At 31.0% G+C, this 18,538-nt stretch overlaps 2 protein-coding genes and 1 long non-coding RNA gene across 3 annotated transcripts in view; 1 reads left to right on the top strand and 2 right to left on the bottom strand.

Moving 5' to 3' along the window:
* Positions 1–1,595: 1,595 nt before the first annotated feature.
* On the bottom strand, positions 1,596–5,577 carry LOC116769076 (scolexin B-like). Its single transcript, XM_032660055.2, has 6 exons — positions 5,426–5,577; positions 4,277–4,415; positions 3,303–3,456; positions 2,974–3,126; positions 2,711–2,848; positions 1,596–2,458 (listed from the first exon to the last, which is right to left on the bottom strand). Exons 1-6 carry the CDS (start codon positions 5,532–5,534, stop codon positions 2,303–2,305), a joined length of 849 nt encoding a protein of 282 aa, XP_032515946.2. The 5' UTR covers positions 5,535–5,577; the 3' UTR covers positions 1,596–2,302.
* Positions 5,578–8,134: 2,557 nt separating this feature from the next.
* The window catches only part of LOC116768976 (progestin and adipoQ receptor family member 4), a 45,575-nt gene continuing 35,171 nt past the window's right edge, over positions 8,135–18,538 (bottom strand). The window contains exons 4-6 of the mRNA XM_032659914.2: positions 17,420–17,557; positions 11,719–11,859; positions 8,135–10,865 (exon numbers count right to left, since the gene is read on the bottom strand). Coding sequence (XP_032515805.2) covers positions 10,812–10,865; positions 11,719–11,859; positions 17,420–17,557 — 333 coding nt within the window. The 3' untranslated portion in view covers positions 8,135–10,811. The remainder of the gene's footprint in view (positions 10,866–11,718; positions 11,860–17,419; positions 17,558–18,538) is intronic.
* On the top strand, positions 14,363–15,539 carry LOC133320779 (uncharacterized). Its single transcript, XR_009753919.1, has 2 exons — positions 14,363–15,019; positions 15,324–15,539. It is a non-coding gene; the product is annotated as an uncharacterized LOC133320779 (long non-coding RNA).

Here is an 18,538-nt window from a genome sequence, read left to right as displayed (position 1 = left end):
ATCAGTGGTTCACACTATACTGAATATAGTTCTTTGAATTATAAGAAGATTATTAAAGTTAAAATTGCGTGATAGGGGAATAGGTGATCTCCGGCGCACCAGGGCTGACACACGAGTTGATTCAACATTAAACCAAGGCTTTAAGAAGCAGATCTCGTTATTGGTTTATAAACACTTTTATGCAATACCAATTTAGAACTGCTTTCGATTTTTTTTAATCGGTGACGGTATGTGATGTAATGGTTTGGGGTTGAGCTTCAGATATATATATACAGAACGACCCACTGTCATAGCTGGTGAGCCAAAACCATTAGGTAAGGCTGTATAGTAGTTAACATTAAGGATGTCAATTTCGGCGAAGTGACAATCGAGTCTCCACTCGAAACTTTTTCTCTTCCAGCTAACACAAACCGTTCATAACATAGGTCTGCAAAGTGGTTAATTCTTTAGTTGAGGGTTGTAGGAGAGATATTTGATATCAGAGTCCCTACTTCCTGGTCTTTTGGCGTATATAAAGATAAAGGTTTTTTTGTTAATTAATATCTTTTTAAAGTAAAAGGGAGTTTGATAGTGAGTACTGCTGGATGACGACCCAGCGGGAACGACAATAAAGCATCAAATCTTTAGTATTAAATTTATTAAATCGACGTCGTGGCGATCTCTTTGTCTGTTCGCCTACAATTTAATTTACTTTCCTCCCTCCGTGGCCGCTTTAACTGTTTCTAATAGTATACAATGATTTCATATTCATCACACTTTCTGTTATAAAAACTAACTTTGTCGTCAACAAACAGGGAGAGATGATTAGAAGAAAATAAAACACTTATACTCTTCTAGAACTAGGGAATTGTCTTAGTAAGTTACGTGTTTTAATTGAGAACTGAGAAGTCTGATATGAAAACCGACAATATTTATGAGTCCCAATGTATACACTGCCTTAGTCATCCCAATACGAATTGTTATATGATGAGCATCGTAGTCATTACGTCCCAGAACTGAAAATATTGACGAGAACTGAACAGAGACAATGTGGATTATCTGGCTCTTGAAATTTCTAGCAAGAAAGATTTGAAGTCTCTCAAAACGGACAAGGTACAGTTTCGTTCATAATTCCCATCAGCGAGATGGTCAAAGCGAGCCAACTCTTGAGGAATTCACCTGCTAGCCTCGTGAAACCAAAATGGGTCCACACGGAAAATCATTTTCGGCCAAGTAATAATCAATTCTACTAAAAAAATTTAAACTTCCGACACAATGAAATGTACACATTACTTGTAGAGATCCAAGTCAGGGAATATTAACTCAAGTGTTCAAAATACGTCACGCTGTAACAGACTAGCGAAAGTCACGCTACTTGAGATTTGATTTGATTTTTATTTTTTATATTATTATCTTATACGTCGAAGTCTTGAGCATTTTATTCCCAACTTCAGACATTACCGGATGTTCAAGAAAAAAGGTGTCTCGACCTTTATAGACCAAAAAGATATAGACCTCATATTAGTTGCTCAAAGTATGAAATCTGGTGTCATTTAATGATTGTTAATTTAATTAGGAATAGTATTCATTGTGTCGATGGAAGAAATAAAACTTAATTCCAATTTAAACAAAATATATTTTATTATATGATATAGACGTTAAATATATTTCAATAATCATCTCAACGTTTACGTTAAACTATTTTGTGATTTATGTGTTTTTGTTTTATAACGTTTGATAAGAAATTAGGTAGTCATACCTAAATGTTACGCCGTTTGTAACACATTATAAAGTATTCATCGTAACAATCACTTCGCGAATTCGCTTTTTATAACAGTCCCTGGTGTTGTATGGAGTTCGACATACATGTGTCGTCTCACGTCTTTCATCCATGTGTACTTATCTTTTGTGTTTGACTTCACAAAATTTCTCTTATACTAATAATAAAATCGCTAATAATTGTAAGTACCGACCACATCATGAAGTGTTTTTGCGATATTTATTATAATATAATCGTCATATCTAAATCACCAAACAAAAACATTTCCCGGACAGACTGTATCAATTCAATTTCTCATTGAATATTTATTTAATGAGGAGTTAATTAATGTAGTTTACATGATATATAAAATGTACAAAAGAAATTTACCATCTATTCATTGCCTATATTCAACAACCAAATTATTTGATCTCCGTTATTAGTTAAAAAAATATCATTATATGCCTCTATATATATACTGTATACATATATATATATTTTTAAGTTTAACGTTGTATATTTTTCATCTTTGGTTTTAAATTACCACGTATCTAGTCTAATCTATTATATCTTGGTGACTTGTCTGATCCAGTCCCTGGCGCTGGACACCCGGGAGAAGTACACTTTAGCACCGTTCCTACAGACCGTGGCGTCGTCCTCCACCCAGGACGCTATGCCGATTATAGTGCCGTTCCTTATGAGACCGCTTCCACTGTCTCCCTGGAAACATACAATATAGGAATGATGGAAGGTATTCTTGAATAGGAGAAGATTCTATTTTTGAAAATTAAGAAGAATAAAAGAATTCAAACTTAGAAGAGGTTTCTTATAATTATTAGAAAAGGAATGGATTCTACGTTTGAAAAATAAAAAAAATAAAACCATTCAGATACAGAACAGTTCTATTTTTGAAAATTGAAAAGAAACAAAAATATTCAGACATAAAGGAGGTTGTATATGTTGGTGACTCACGTTACACGCGGAGTCGTACCGCGGCGGCCGTCCTCGTGCACAGAGCATGTCCTGAGGGTCGTACTCCACCAGCTTGCCGCACTCCTCGTCGGACTGGACTTCGAGATCCATGCCGTGCATTTCATGGCGCATTGTCTCCTGCGATATTACTATTGTTATAATAAAGAACACACAAACATCTTTACATTTCTGTAAATTTTATTACATAAGTGCATCAAAAATGTTTAACAAAGCTAGCTGGAACTATTGTATCTCCGTCGTACCCCGTGATTTTCAGCGCCGTATCCAGCGTAGCCGACCTCTTGTCCAGGGATCAGCCTGGCGTCTTCTTGTAGTTTCGCGACCGCCATGGTCTTCCCGTCCAGCGGCAACGGGCTCTCCAACTCTGCCAATAAGAAGTCCCAGCGAGCTCCCACCTGTACATAAGGTCAGGTCAACAAAGCGGGCCTCGGATGACGACCTTGTAACGTTTGTTCCAATAAATCATTCATGGTGACATTGTGAGATTACACAGTTGCTACGGATAATTGCGTATTCAAACATTACGTTCTCATTGTGTGAACGGTTTTTCCATAATAATAAGTTTGTATACCTGTTTGATGTCGTATCTGTCCGCGTCGAGCCAGTATGGGCCTACTGCGAATTTCGGGTGTATGACTAGTCGCTTCACGCGGCGTCGCACGCCCGTATCGTTCTCGGAGTTGTTAGTACCCGCGAGGATGTCGCGCCCGCCCGTGAACAAGGTACTGTAAATGAAATGATAAATAAAAGTCATTCTATATCAATATTTTATTTTAGATTTCTAATAAATAATCGTCATATTCAGTCATGAAGCAAAACAGAAAAGTATTAAAATTTTCTGATAAACAAACTTGCGGACCTTGAGAATGCGAGTTAGCTATTAAAAGGTACTGAGTCTTGTAAAGACGCGACGAGGATAAACCCCGTGACTCACCCGTATGAATAAATCTTGGCTTTTTGTGACTTTACGTGTTAAGAGCAACGTGAATGAAAAAAACTATCAAAAATTTCGGGGATTCCATAAATCGTGACACAGGTTTTTGACCACGAAGCAATTTTTCAAGACACAATTGAGAATTTATTTCATATTACACGGATCGGTTACTTCATTGAATATGTTATGCCGGTAACTTCATGAAAAATATACCATAACAATGAATAAAATGTTAAGGCCGTCATTTGCATACACTATAATTATATAGAAAATACACGGGCAGTAATCTGTAGGTATGTTTTTATATCACGAATCGTGATGTGCATCCAAAGTAGATTTGATTGTTGACATTCGCTCGTATGTTAAAAGATAATTGAGGCAATTATATAAGTTATCGTGTAAGGTATTAAATTAATTGCTATGTGGACGGGAAAATCCGTTCCTAGTACCTAGTACCAGTTTACGCGAGTCGTGACGCAGCTACAGTAAACAACTTAACATTCAATACGATGAGAAGTTAATCGAAGACGGAAAATCGTTTGATGAATCGATATATATCGATTATATTTTTATAGATCGTGTCATGTCATGATATATGATTGAATACAAACCAATGGGCGGCTGTTAGGATCCATGTGGGGCTGATTATGGTACCACCACACGTGCGGCCGAAGAGCACCGCAGATGGAAAACGTTCGTTTACTGGTATTTCTGTCGGCGTTTGAACCTTCTCTTGAGTAATGACGACATCTACACAATAACATTTTTAATTACACTTAACATATACAAAATAACCTATTTTTTTTTGGTAAATTGGCAGAACATATTATGCAAGTTTTAATATGGATGCATGAATTAAATTAAAAAATGGACTGAATAAAATATCTTTGATTTTGTATGATAAATAAAATTTGTTTTGTTGTCAAGGGATCGCGTATTGATTCCGCGGTCGTGATCTTTAAAACCGGTTCCTAAAGGTTGAATTAAAGTTTATGACATTTAAAAACTAAGTGTGCTATTAACTTATTATAATTTATTATCGAGATGATACAAATACCATTTCGTACAAAGAGTAAGGGTTATTCTGGTTTAAATCATTAATTTGACAGTTGACAATTTGAAAATTTATACCGACTTTGATATAATAAGAGATTGCGATTCGCTTTAAAGATTCTCTTATCGTGTGTTAATGAAGACAGGTCGCGGTCAAAGCGAGATAAACTAAAAGATATCTACTCAAACAAAATAATATAAATAAATTAATATATGCAATGTATAAATTTCCGATTTTTTTTCATACAGGAAGATATATTTTGTCACTGAAATTATTTATAGAAATTAATACCTACGTTACATGAGTAATAGCGGAGACAAAGACATTTAAGTATAATGATTTACATGCATGTGTATAGTAAAGACCGTGATGACTGGCTTTGAGGAAACAAAGTATTTTTGATAAGTAAATGGAAAATAATATAAAATAGAATTAAAAATTCATAACAAATGCGGGTAATTATGGCACACTAAAATGTGATTAACGAGCAGTCATACCTTCATTAGAGAATAATTTAAAATCACCATTCCCATTTTTGTAATAACGTTTATATAGGTATATTTATTGAATTGTTAATTCGAAGTTCATTTTAAGTAAGGTTCCATTAAAAAGAAATCCATAATTTTGTTAACATAATTTCACACTTTCAAACACATTCACATTTTCTTTTTTTGTTTTATAACATAAGATATTAAAACAAACTTACTCGGCGTTAGGTCTAATGCCTCAACGCTGTTCGCTCGCGCCACGCCGGCGCATGCGCGGGAACACGACGCTAAAACCGTTAACACAACCAAACTCAACGAAGCCGTCATAGTGTATTCGCATAGAACTTCCAGCGCACCACGTTTTATGCAATGCTACAACAATTTATATGCGTCATTAGTTTGTTTTTTTTTTTATAAATATATAATTTCCTGAATATATTAATAATTGTTAATAGCTTATACTTTTTTCCGTATATATCTTTTAAAATTGTTAACAATTTCTTAATGTGGGGTAGACGTCATAAGGGATTTTTGTTATAAATTTTAGTAGCAAATTTGTTTAAGGAAATCATTGTTTTTCTATATAATTTCGTTAGGTAAAATTTTGTGTATAAATATTTAATGTATTGTATTAATATGCTATATAAATCTTAGATTTTACTATCTTAAGTTTTTGTAGCCTTTTAAGATGTCAATCTTTGCCTCAAATATAAATTTTCTAAAATCTTATAAGAATAAATTGGAGAAAGATTTTTCTGTTCCTAAAGCAGAAAAGATTTTTTCATATTTTTAACTAAGTTGTGATAAAGATATCAGAACAAATTATTGCAGATTAACTAAAAATGAGCGTCCTAATTCAATGATAAATCAAATTCAATATTTTTTTGGGCTATTAGATATAAAATACATCTAAAATTATATTTGTACACTCATGCACGTGGACTAAGGAATTAGGTTTGGAAGAAAAGGAATAGTAATGAATATTACTATCCTGTCCTTTCATCAAAAAATCCTTCCATCAAAAAAAAAAAAAATTGATATTGTTGTCAAACAACATGTAAAATCTATATCTTGATACTTAATACAAGTGTAACGGAATGTTCTCCTAAGAACTTCGCATAGTTTATAAAAAATTATTATTCTGCTAAAAGAATAATGTTACTGTAAAAAGTTTTTAAAAATTAATAGAAATAAAATTGGCTTAACTATTATGTACATCATTACACATTCTTGCGTTTATATTATAAGTGGGATTTTCTAATGAAGTTTTTAAACTACTACATGTATTATAATCTATAAAAAACATAAAAAAATATATAAAAAAATATAAAATGTTATTAGTGTCATGATTTATTCGGGTTATTATTGATAAAAAATTGATGGGAGATTCGGCGAAAATTGAGATTTTTTTTTTTAATTTGTTTACTTATATTGGGGTTTTTATTAATGTGATATTTTTAAGATGTGAGTTTAATCAATTAATTTGGAATTCATTCACTAAACGTTAGCGATTAAACATATCCGCTATAAAAAACTACATCCTGTTTTACAAAGAACCTGAGTAAAATTTTAAGAAAGTGAAAATGATAAGGTGCTTGGAAAAATTCAAGGACATTTAAATTTGATGGCGAAGAGAACATTATGATGCTGGCTATCTTTGTTATAGTGATGTAAGCATTTCATATCACTATCCTGAGACCATCGATTAAAATGTGGCTTGAAAATATGAAGTAGATAATGATGATCCGAGGGTATGTCGCTCACTTCACCAAACCGTCAATATATTCAGCTGTCATTGTTTAGCAACTACCCGAATAATATGAAAGATTTTCACGAGTACATATTTAAATCAAACTATGGTTTTCGCATGTAGGTTTAAAGTTTTTTTTTATGCTATGGCTTCATTCGCACTGGAATCGTGGAATATTTTGCAAATGTCAACGTTTTTATTTATTGGACGATTTATCTTGGGTACTGTGTGGAGAATACAGGAAGGAGTTTGTCGAATAGAATGAAGCCGTTTATTTAATTATTATTGTTATTATAAAGAAGACTAATTATACTTTCACCAGCACCTAGACCAACAAAAAGTTTACGGGGTTTTACGTTTCACTCGACGTTTTGTGTCAATTAGTTTTGTTATGTGTCATCTACAGCCAACTATTGAGCGCTGTATTGCTGTACCTAAAGTAACTGTAAACTTACCAAAACGTCAGATAAATTGTAGAAATAATACAATAAATGAATATATATACTCCAGTATTTGTATGATCAGAACTGGATCTTAATATTATGAGGAAAACTTCATATGAGCGCCTTTGTATTCAACACACATAATTTTTTTAAGAACGATATTTTCTTTAATGAATATAATATATAAAAACGTAAATATTTAATTTTTTTTTTGTTGTCACCCATATTAAAAGAAGTCATGAATTTTCATATTATTGTCGTTTTTATTTTGACCTAGAATTTCACGTATTCGATATCTACATAGTTGGTTTAAGTGTATGATATTTTACGTTATTTTTAATGTGAGTACGAATGCCATCATAGTTCCTGGACGGGCTTCCTAATATTACAATATATAATTAAATTTTACTTTATTAAATTGTTTTATAACAATTATAAAATCAAATAAACAAAATCATCATTGTATGTTTTCCGATACGTCTTTGATATACGCATATCTGTTTTTTAGACATAAACACCATCACATAGTCCTAATGGCCAAGTCCTTGCAGCAATCTTTCTAGGTTAAAAATATAATGACTTCTATATTTTTTTTTCATTTATGTGAATAATAATGGCAAAGCGGTTATTACTTCGCACATAAAGTAATATACTTATATGTGACAATTTAAATATGTACTTGAATGTTGACAATAACCTATATTCCCTTGGATGATTTAATAAATGAAACAATATTAAATTCAAATAAACTTTAATACTTTCATCAACTCACACTACATTGCATTATTCAATACGTAATTTCTAACAAACACTAATAATTGTACATCGTGTAGTACTATGGAAACACTCCAAACATATTATATTTAAAAATACTGGCGTATTGCTATGTTCATCACCATCGGAACCGTGTATGAATAAAATTATGCTAATTTATATGATTGAAGGCAGGTTTCAATTAGTTAGTAACGTAACATCGATACAATCACAGCGACACGACGCCTTACGGCCATGTTATAGGAGGAAAATCGCTATATATGTGTCATGATATGAAATAAACAAAGGGCTTTGCTTTTAACTTTGTTTTTGTTAAAAATGATATAATTTTTTTCGTTACGTATTGTGAAACTGGCGGGTAAACTGTCATAGCTGCTTAAACTCTTCAATCAATATTTTTCTATTTACTAATTTAATGCTCAATTTCACTAATTACGAGCCAGTTTTAAAACTGACGACAATCAAATCGTTTTAAACAAAGAAAATTACGTAGAACGGATATCATTTCTGATAACATGTTGGTTTAATGATTTTTTAATGATTTAAGCGAACACATTAATTGAAAATGAATTGATTCTGAAGTTATATAATTAAACGAATTTAGTAAATTTACAGTTAAATTAACATTAAAATACTTCACAAACAGTTTCTTATGTACAGACGTAATATAGTTCTATTTTAAGTTAATTAATTTAAAAATGATTGTAAGTTTAAAAAGAAATAAAAAAGGAATTATAACAAACCTTCTTCGTTACTTCTGGAACTATCCATTTGACATTTCGTCCATTAATAACTTCGATAAATTAATTCTAACAATAAAATTTGTTAACATAATATATGTATAAATATATGTTGACTTTGTAGACTAGTTTTAGATATATTATATGAATATTGTATTTCACATGGAATTTACATATAAATACTATTGATATATGTATTAAGATGATATATTGATATCCAAAAATATAATATTTAAATGAATATTAAACAATTTAATGTAGTGTTGGCATCGGTCACGGTCACATCCCAAACGGTCATCAAAATCTATCTACATTTGGCTAAAACACTATCAAAATATTCTAACATAATGGAAATGTATTGACAACAGTTTTAATTGCTTCGTAATCTATACTACGCTCGTCAATACCTACAAGATTCACTAATTATTGCTGTTCGCTAGCCTCCTAACAGGACTACGCTATTTGAGTATACTACTTATATGTTAAAAGATAATTTGGTGCTAAATTACTTCTAGTTATTATTAAAGCGGTAAGTTAAAAATTTTATAGATATTTTACAGTGACACCCGTCACTATTTATAAGTTTAGGTAACACGTAGTTGATGTCACCGACTTAAAGTGAGTTTTCATATTAGATGTGTCACGAGTGAAACATGATAAATGCTCTTCATTAAAATAGCGTTATTTAATCACTATTCGGTAAATATTAATTTAGATAAAAATATGTGTTTAATCATCAATTAAAATATAATAAAAAAAAATTTATAAATTATGTATTTCTTAAAAATTAAATGTACAACAAATATATATTTTTTATTTATTCGCTGAAATTGTTTTGAATATATAAGGTTTAAGGTTTAGTTTTTAAGTTAACCCAAAAAGACGCATAACTAATAGCATGCTATAAATAATTTTCTACCTTACATTAAATAGGAAGCAGATACAGGGTGTTACTGTACATAAAATAAAATTGTTATCTTAAAGCGAGACGTGATGGTTTAGATCTATTAGTGATAATTTACGTATAACATTATTTATAAGAACCATTTTGGTAATAATTAGCAAAATTAAAGTCTATTTGATTTGACTAGATAGTACTTATTAAGATAGACTCTTACAACCACAGTTGTAGACGAAATCTAGAATAGGAATTCGTGGTGTTCAATAAAAATTTTAAATTATTACTGATAATGGAGGGAAAAACTCAAGATATAGCAGACTGATAAGATGCAAAATCTTGTAGAATACTTACATAATTGTTATTTATAAAGCCGTGTTGCTGACAACATGTTTACCGCCGAGCGTCCAATAAATGTTATTCTTATAACTATAATGTACTTACTTTAAGAGATCATATTTCTCACACAAATAAAATTTTACGTACTCTTGATTTTTTAGCATTAAATTGTGTGCGTGCGATGTGAGTGATTCACTTGAGTGCATGTATATTGTCATATTTAAGTATGAATTATTTAATTATACCATTTAATAATTTTACATACGCATCGTAATATCTACAGAGTTTGTAAAATAATCTTAACAACAACGGACCAATGTAGAAGAAGATCTAATAAAATAGTGTTTACATCTAATATAAAGCCTACGGAAGGTTTCAATAGATTAGCGTCAAATTATGTTAATTGTACTCCTTATCTTATCACTATATAGCTATTAATAACATATCAGCTGTTACGTGCGGTCGTTGATCGTCTTCAACATTACCAACGTCTTGTTAAAGTGATAGGCCATTATATTGTCTACCTATTGTATGTAATGAACATAAAAGTAAGTAAGGTAGTTTTTATATGTAGCAAATTAACGCGGATATGTATTCCGTGTTTGTGGAGGAGCGTTTTTAAACCGCTCGTGTGTTGATGGCTTCACGGCGGCGTTATCGTCAGAGCCGACGACAGTCGACGCTGGACATCCATGCTAAATCACGTGTGGTAACCTGGACAAAACACACATACAAATTATTCTTTATATTGAATTGAAGTTATATTTTACGCTAACATGTAAACGGTTTAGGTGCATGAACATGATAATTCATTTTTCGTTTGTTTTTTGACGCGAGATTTTTTGGACACTATATAGTATGGTAGATTTGTTGTTGGCTTTTCTGTTGCAGTAAGACCTATGGGTTTGCCGTGTTGCCACGGAGCATGTATCAGTGAATTACATTAAGGGTCTCATATGTAGTCTTAAAATGTATTAAAACTTTCATCCAGATATCGAGAAAGCTACCCATTCAAACACTTATATCTATTAGAAACAGTTTAGTTTAGAAATTTGTATGAATTAATGAAGCTTCCCATAAGTATGCCGTTGATTTTGAGGTAATAAATATGTAATAGTATTTTCATAGGTAGAGGGAGATAAACGCCATAACTTCGCAGCTCATAATATTTCTGTCCCATTATATCAGCTAGTATTTGGTTACAAATTCAATGATTAATTGTTTGTATTTTATTATCTACTTTATTTAGTTAGTTGCTATAAGTTCCTGATGTTAAGAAAGTACGGTCATGTAATCATTAAAGAGCGTATTAAAATTCGATAGATGTATTTTCTTGATGTGACATACTTCAGCTATTTGGAAAATGCAAATTTTTTAACGTGTTAATTACATCAAAAGTAAATAAATTTTTTTATGCGATTTGCGTCTCGAGGGTTTTTTTTTAAATAGATAAAGTACGCCTTTGGCACTTCATGAAAGAAGATGCAAATTTTCTTTGTGTTATTGACGTGTTGTATCTGATATGTGGTCAGTACATGTATGTATGCATGCTGTTTTTGTCGTATACCTGATGCATGGAGTACACAGCAAGCACAACCAGCACGTGCATGATGTTGTGTGAATTCAGACAGCGGTCCACAGTACCCGGGAACCACTTTTCCGGTATATGCATGGCGCCTATCACACCACCTCCAAGGGACACTGCATCCTGGAACAAAATTATAGACCATGAGATTCGGCTCACATAACATATAGGGACATAGTTATTGGATTATTCTTTTTCCTTTTAAAAGTAAGCTTATTCACAATTATCTTTACCTTTTATATAAAAAAATAATTTATTAATAAATTTTGTCATATAAACATTGAAAAAAGGAATTTAACTGCTGATATATGATTCATCAGTCAAAAATTTTAATTATTTTTTAATTTGTCTATTAGCAGGTACATTCGCGATCAGGGTAGGCACAGTGATTACTATAAATAGTACTTTAAATGGTTTATTGCGAAAACAATCTGCAAAAAGAACCCAGGTTTGAATGTTTAAATTATTTCATTAGTACAATAATTGTTTGAAGTAAAACCTTGCTTTTCTATAGTATCCTCAGTATAAGAGTGTGAACGGATAATTTAATTCGAGTCTCATTTCATCTCGTTTTAACTTAGAATTTACAGTTGAAACAACTTTATTAACTAGCCACAGTAGTTTATTTGATGAAAAACCTAAGAACTCTGGTGCACACAATTATGCAAGACTCTAATTTACCCAAACTATAACTATTATTTCCCTGTACAAATCATAAAATCTCTAAGATATAATTGAAACTAACAAAAGAGCTGTGTAGTATCGGGTAGTATCATAACCAATGTCATTAATTAATACACACTTATCTGAAATAATTTGTCACGATACTCTTTAAGCCAAGTGTAATTGCCAAAAATTTTTCCTACACTTATGTTAAAAATCGGCCCAAATAACGAGCCGATATAGATTTTACTAGCTTACAGTCTATTTGACTTCATATAATAAAAAAATGTTGATTTTTTTTCAAAGCAAACAAGTGACAAAAAACAACGTTAACCAGTATATACGAAGATACTCAGCTACTTGTTATATACAGATATTTTATTTGGTGTGTATGTTACTGTAAAAGCTCGGATTACGGCAAGTCTTATATTTTCCAATAAAACTTAGGATTTATCTATATGAGTTGGTAAATGTTGAAAAGGGGAGGATTTTTTCGAGTTTTACCTTTCTAAATAAGTATATGCTAGGTTTTACTGCTATTAGATGGTAGATGTTGGTTTTAAGAATTAAATAATGAGGAATTCTTAATTATTTACTTCAATTAACCTAGTCTAAACTAATATCTTTTCGAACATTTACCATTAAGAATTGGTAAATCTTTAAGTTCGAGCTTTAACTGTAACATATAGATAAAATAAATTCATTGATAAGATACCTAACTACCTACTGCTTTTGTAAATCGTTAACAGGATTAGTAGTTCAAGCTCAGGAAGACTTAGACAGAGTCATCAAGTGGCTCAAAAGCCTTATAAGTTATAACTAATAACTAGTCTATAAGTTGTATATACATTTGAACCAATTTTTTATTGGTGAAGAAAGTGTACAAAAAAAACTTCATGAGAAAGGATATTAAACTACCCTATACTACCCTTCTCAATTGGCAAACTAACTTAGACTACGTCTAGTCCCAGAATAGCTTTGTAATAGGATCATTGCCCAGTATCGTATTATACCTTTAGGATCGGTTAAGCCAGATTATCTATAAATCTTTATTGAAGCCGTATCCCTTGTATCTAATTAAAATCAATAATATTTCCAGTCTACCCTCCCGCTCTCTAATATTTCTATCCACGTAAGATTTTTGATGACCTCCGTATTGTTTTAATGAAAATAATTATTTGAATTAAATATTACAATATGTTCTTCAATAAAATGTGTTTGAGTTTATAATTGAAGGCTTTTACTTAATTATTATTTACATTGTAAATGAAATGTGTATAGGCGCAAATAAATAAACTCAACAGTCAACGCCAATTTTATTGTCACTTAGCGGTAATTGGTGACTTAGAACCGTATAATCTCTCATAGCATCATATAATATTTATAAAACATTTAAATTTTAAATTATGATTTTTAACAATGATGCCACGTCAAAGGTCAGGTGACGACAGAGGGTTGAGTTGAATATTTTGACATTTTAACGACCTGCTTCTATTTTAACTCAGAACTTACATTTGCCCCTGACTTCTATTCGCTACATTTTAAGTTAATAATTGTCGTTAGTAAACCTGTTAACCATTATTATTTACTAACCTCTATAGTCTATACATATAAATAAAATTGGAGTGTCTGTTTTTAATATTTAAATTACCGTTTTTCACTACATGTATATTAATATATGAACGGTACATACAACAAAATATTTTTTTCACAATTTTTGTATCGCTCTCTGTCTGTCTGTTTGTTCCGGCTAATCTCTGAAATGACTAGACCACTTTTAACGAGTAATTTAGGCAAGTTTAAAATATATATATATATATATATATATATTTTAGTTTAATTTTAGATAGTTACAAAACAGTAGTTAGCATTGTATTAGTAGTAGTATTTATCTACAGTAAAACACCGAGGTAATTTTTGTCTGTTTTATGTTGTTCGGTTACGTAAGTAGGTAACTACATATTACCTACCTACGTAATTACGTAGTAAGTAGCTCAGATTATTTTCTTTAGTTTAGCATTTCAAAAACATTATTGTTTTTTTTTTTGTTATTGTCTGTATGCTTAGTATGTGCTTAAAAGTTTTTCCATTGTTTTATGTTTTTTTAAGCAGAGAGAGTCGCGGATAACAGATATACTTAATATGTAAAAAAGTAACACACAATTAAAACTTTACAACTGATATATGAGCTGTCGGTCAAAATGAAGAGAAAGTAGAATTTCAAACATAGAGATTTTTTAATAATTTTCCAGCTTAAAAGAAAAAACTATGATTATGTTAAATATTCTCTTTTCGAATTTGAAATATCGTTCTCCCACATCTTAGTAGTTATACAAAGCAGGGGATTGTAGTCGTACTTATTTTTTAAATCTGATGAAGCCACGATGTCGAAAATTGAAATTCAAAGATTTCAAATCTATAATTATGTTAGTTGGTTACACCTATTTTACATGCGTACGTATTGTATCAATGTATTGAAAATTAAACGAACATCGCCAGGGCGACAGCGTTGTATGTATAAAATATCATATAATTGACGCTGCTGATGACGCGGAACGAGCACCTGGCAGGAAAAATGGAATGGCATTGCTATTCTAATATCGGGGCAATCATAGCATAGGTATGGCTCAAAAGTTTTAGTTGCGTAATTCTTATTAAAACAGCCTTAGTTAAGGCTCATACGCTTTAGTTATGATTTTTTTATTATAATATACTTCTCGGAAAGCTTCGTAGTTTTCCTGGAACCTCTGTCTGGCTGAACCGCAACCCATATTACTCGTATTTACCTCAAACAATGGTTTATATATTTTTTTATGTTGTTTGTATACGTCGTAATTCAACTCACGTTAGATGAAACGTTCACAAAAAGGTTCCATATCAAGTTCTGATAGGAAAAGTATTGCAAATTCTTTCACAATTCACAGATGACTTGTTCCTGTCTAGAGAGGTCAGTTCCTTAGAAGTTTATGTCTACATTATGAAAAACTGGGACAAAGCCTTCACTTTAAGATATTAATTAAGTTTTCTTAAAATGTTTGTCACTGGAATTTGATTTTAACAAGACTTATTGTGAAACTCGCAGCTTGAAACAAAACTTTTGTAATAATAAAATCATATAATATATTTTTAATTAACTGTCATATTTTTTTTTATTTTAATGACATTTAAATAAAAAAAATACATATATATTTTTTTTTAATATTTGGTAAGATTTAAGTTTTTACTGAGTGTTTTAACTAACATTTTCTACAAAGCTGGTGTTATTCTGGAGATATATTATACATTTTAGTTTACAAGTTTTTGTAGGCAAGATTAATTTCCACAAATTCCTTTTTTAGTCTTCTCTCTTCTTTTAATTTTAGATTGTTGTAGCTTATTTTTCAAAGCGAACACTTGTAACAAATTAAAAATATAAGGTTCAATGCACTCAACTGCAGCACTTTTTATAAAAAATATTTTACTTAAGGCCATGTTTAAATAACAACAAATTTAATTGCAGCTACTACAATATAAAACTCTCAAGGAATATTAATGTGAGACTTTAAAAACCGTAAAGACACGTATTTTATTTTTTTGCTGTCCTTCATAATTTTAACATAAAAGTCTTATCAATTATCATAAAAGAAACTTTATTAAAATAAACTTCTCTTCACAATTTTACTTACGAAATCATAAAGGGAAATCTACTCTTTTTTGGAAACTTGATTTGCTTAAGTGTGTGTGTTTGCGAATGCGCGTGTTATTTTTTTACCTTCATGCCACAACAATGTCAAAAAGTTGCGTAATATGTTCTCCAAAATTCTATCTGTCGAACCCCACCAAATTTTATATGTAAGTTACGGACAGACTTACATTTATAATATTCTGTGTTTTATGAGTTCCGAGACTGGTATTATTGATTATTCTATTAAACAACAATAATTATATTAGTTACTTCAACAGTATTTTCCTTATTGAGTGCAAGCAGCCAGAGTAACTATTTTATGTCATACATATGTATATTATTTATAATTTATTGAATCGAATAAAATATCCCTATCAGTTTTTGTTGTAATATCTTTTGGAAAATTTTTATGTATTAGACACATTAAACCGTCAAATCTAGAGATAAAACTACTGTTTTATGGAAACTTATGTTATAAATAAATTTTAATATTATTTAACTTTAAAATTACTAATTATAACTATATGCTTAGAGCGAAATACTTAGTAAATTAATCACTTCGAATAAGTTTTAATTATTGGTTAATATAAGAATAAATGATTAATGAGTAAAGTGGATGGGAGAGAACTCATCCTCAGAAGTTTCTGGAAACTTGCCAGTTATAAAGTACGTTCTTGACGTTGTAAATGGTATTTGAAAAGTGAAAGTGGCAGGTACAAATTAATCAATAGTGACGATGAGTTTGAATCACTCCATGGTCTTTGGTTGAATTTTTTTTTATAATGTCTGTCAAAGGCAGTAATCCTCTAGGTCAGGGGTTCAAAAACTTATTTTATCTCCTACCCACTTTGAGAGTTAATAACTTTTTTTGTAATTTGTCATTTCTTTAGGTAGTAGTAGTACGGAACGTTTTTTCACCTATTGTAAAACCATTGTAAATTTTCCTAGCTAAATGAAATTACAAAAAACCCCCCCGGCGTCTAAGCAACGCCCCCTTTTTTTTCTAGGTCTCTTACCGCCCCCTCTCAGGCCTGACGGTGCCCACAAGGGTGCATTATCACCCACTCTATGAAATAACAAGATTGAAATGACATAAAATGTATAATATTAATTGGTTTATTAATTTTTAATAATTAAGTGGTATAAAATATTGTTAATTATTAAGTTACGTTATTGTTCCTATGCACATACAATATCAACTCTTCACTTTACCAGCTGGTGGTACTGTATCCAAAAATACTATTACAAAACATTTAAAAATGACTTTACGAAATTATCTTCTTTAGAAGTACATTCCTCAATCATACTTCCTATCCTACTTTGATAGTTTTTTATATAATAAAAGACAGCACGTACTTGAAGGAATACGTGCAGTATGGCGTGAGGGTCACCACCAGCGAGATTCGCTGCACGAGCACCAGCCAGCAGCAGACGCATGCAGAAAGGAGCAGCGAAGCACAGCCTCCGCTCCCACGGGGACCACGCACGCATCGCCTGGTGACGGGAGAAAAAACATTGGAATTAATATAGTCACGTACAACTTACTAGCATTAATTAAAATTACAACAACACTAAATATCTGACGAAGAATTACGTCATTATACTAATTTTGTTCTTCCTTATGTGAATATTATCCGTTATCAGAGTTACGTAATGCTGATATTATTTGTTCTACTATCTTCATAATAATACCAATCGTTAGTTTTATTTACAGCGACAGGTAAAACGGTAAACTTATTCGGATATTGTTAAACCTTATTCCTCTAAGTTTTTATTTTCTTAACATTTTAAACATTGATGATATGATAGGCTGGAAATTTTAAACGAATAAAAAATGTATACAGAATCCAACACATAATCATTATTATTTAAATCAAGTTTTCCTTACGTTTTTTGCCCAGACCTTGACCATATATTATACTATTTAGTGTAGGTGTGCCGTCTCAAAGGTTAACAATGAGAAAATCAACGTGAATGGTAAGTGAAAGAAAGCGAGCTTTTAGTGGTATTCAAGTTATTGAAAAAAAATCATTCGAATAACTTTATTGAAACTATTTCCATGTGCTATCACGATAACACTATAATGTGTAAAGCCTTAACATTTATTTATACAAAAAGCGGTTAAATTTAGGACCCAATCGTAACTACATATGTATTACAATTTGAATGTTCTTAATATACATAGTACATCAATATATATAAGTATATATAAAATGATATGAAGACTGACGTATTTATTGAGTAAATTGTTGATAGTTACAATGTAATTATTTAAATAAATGTATTGTTAATTACTTATGCAGCGTCTAGTGTGAAATTCGAAGGTTTTTTTGAGAAGTACAAACGTTCTGTTTAGTCATATCTTTGATGATCCAAGCGAGAACGTAACCAAACCAACCCATATGAGACTTGTGACGTACATCTTACACATAGTGATCTTACACATAGTGTTCACAGTGAAATCCCTATGACATA

Source organism: Danaus plexippus, chromosome 5, assembly GCF_018135715.1.
Source record: "Danaus plexippus chromosome 5, MEX_DaPlex, whole genome shotgun sequence".
In the NCBI taxonomy this organism is placed as follows: domain Eukaryota; kingdom Metazoa; phylum Arthropoda; class Insecta; order Lepidoptera; family Nymphalidae; genus Danaus; species Danaus plexippus.
Note: the sequence above shows the minus strand (reverse complement) of the source record. Positions and strands in the feature narration are given on the sequence as shown.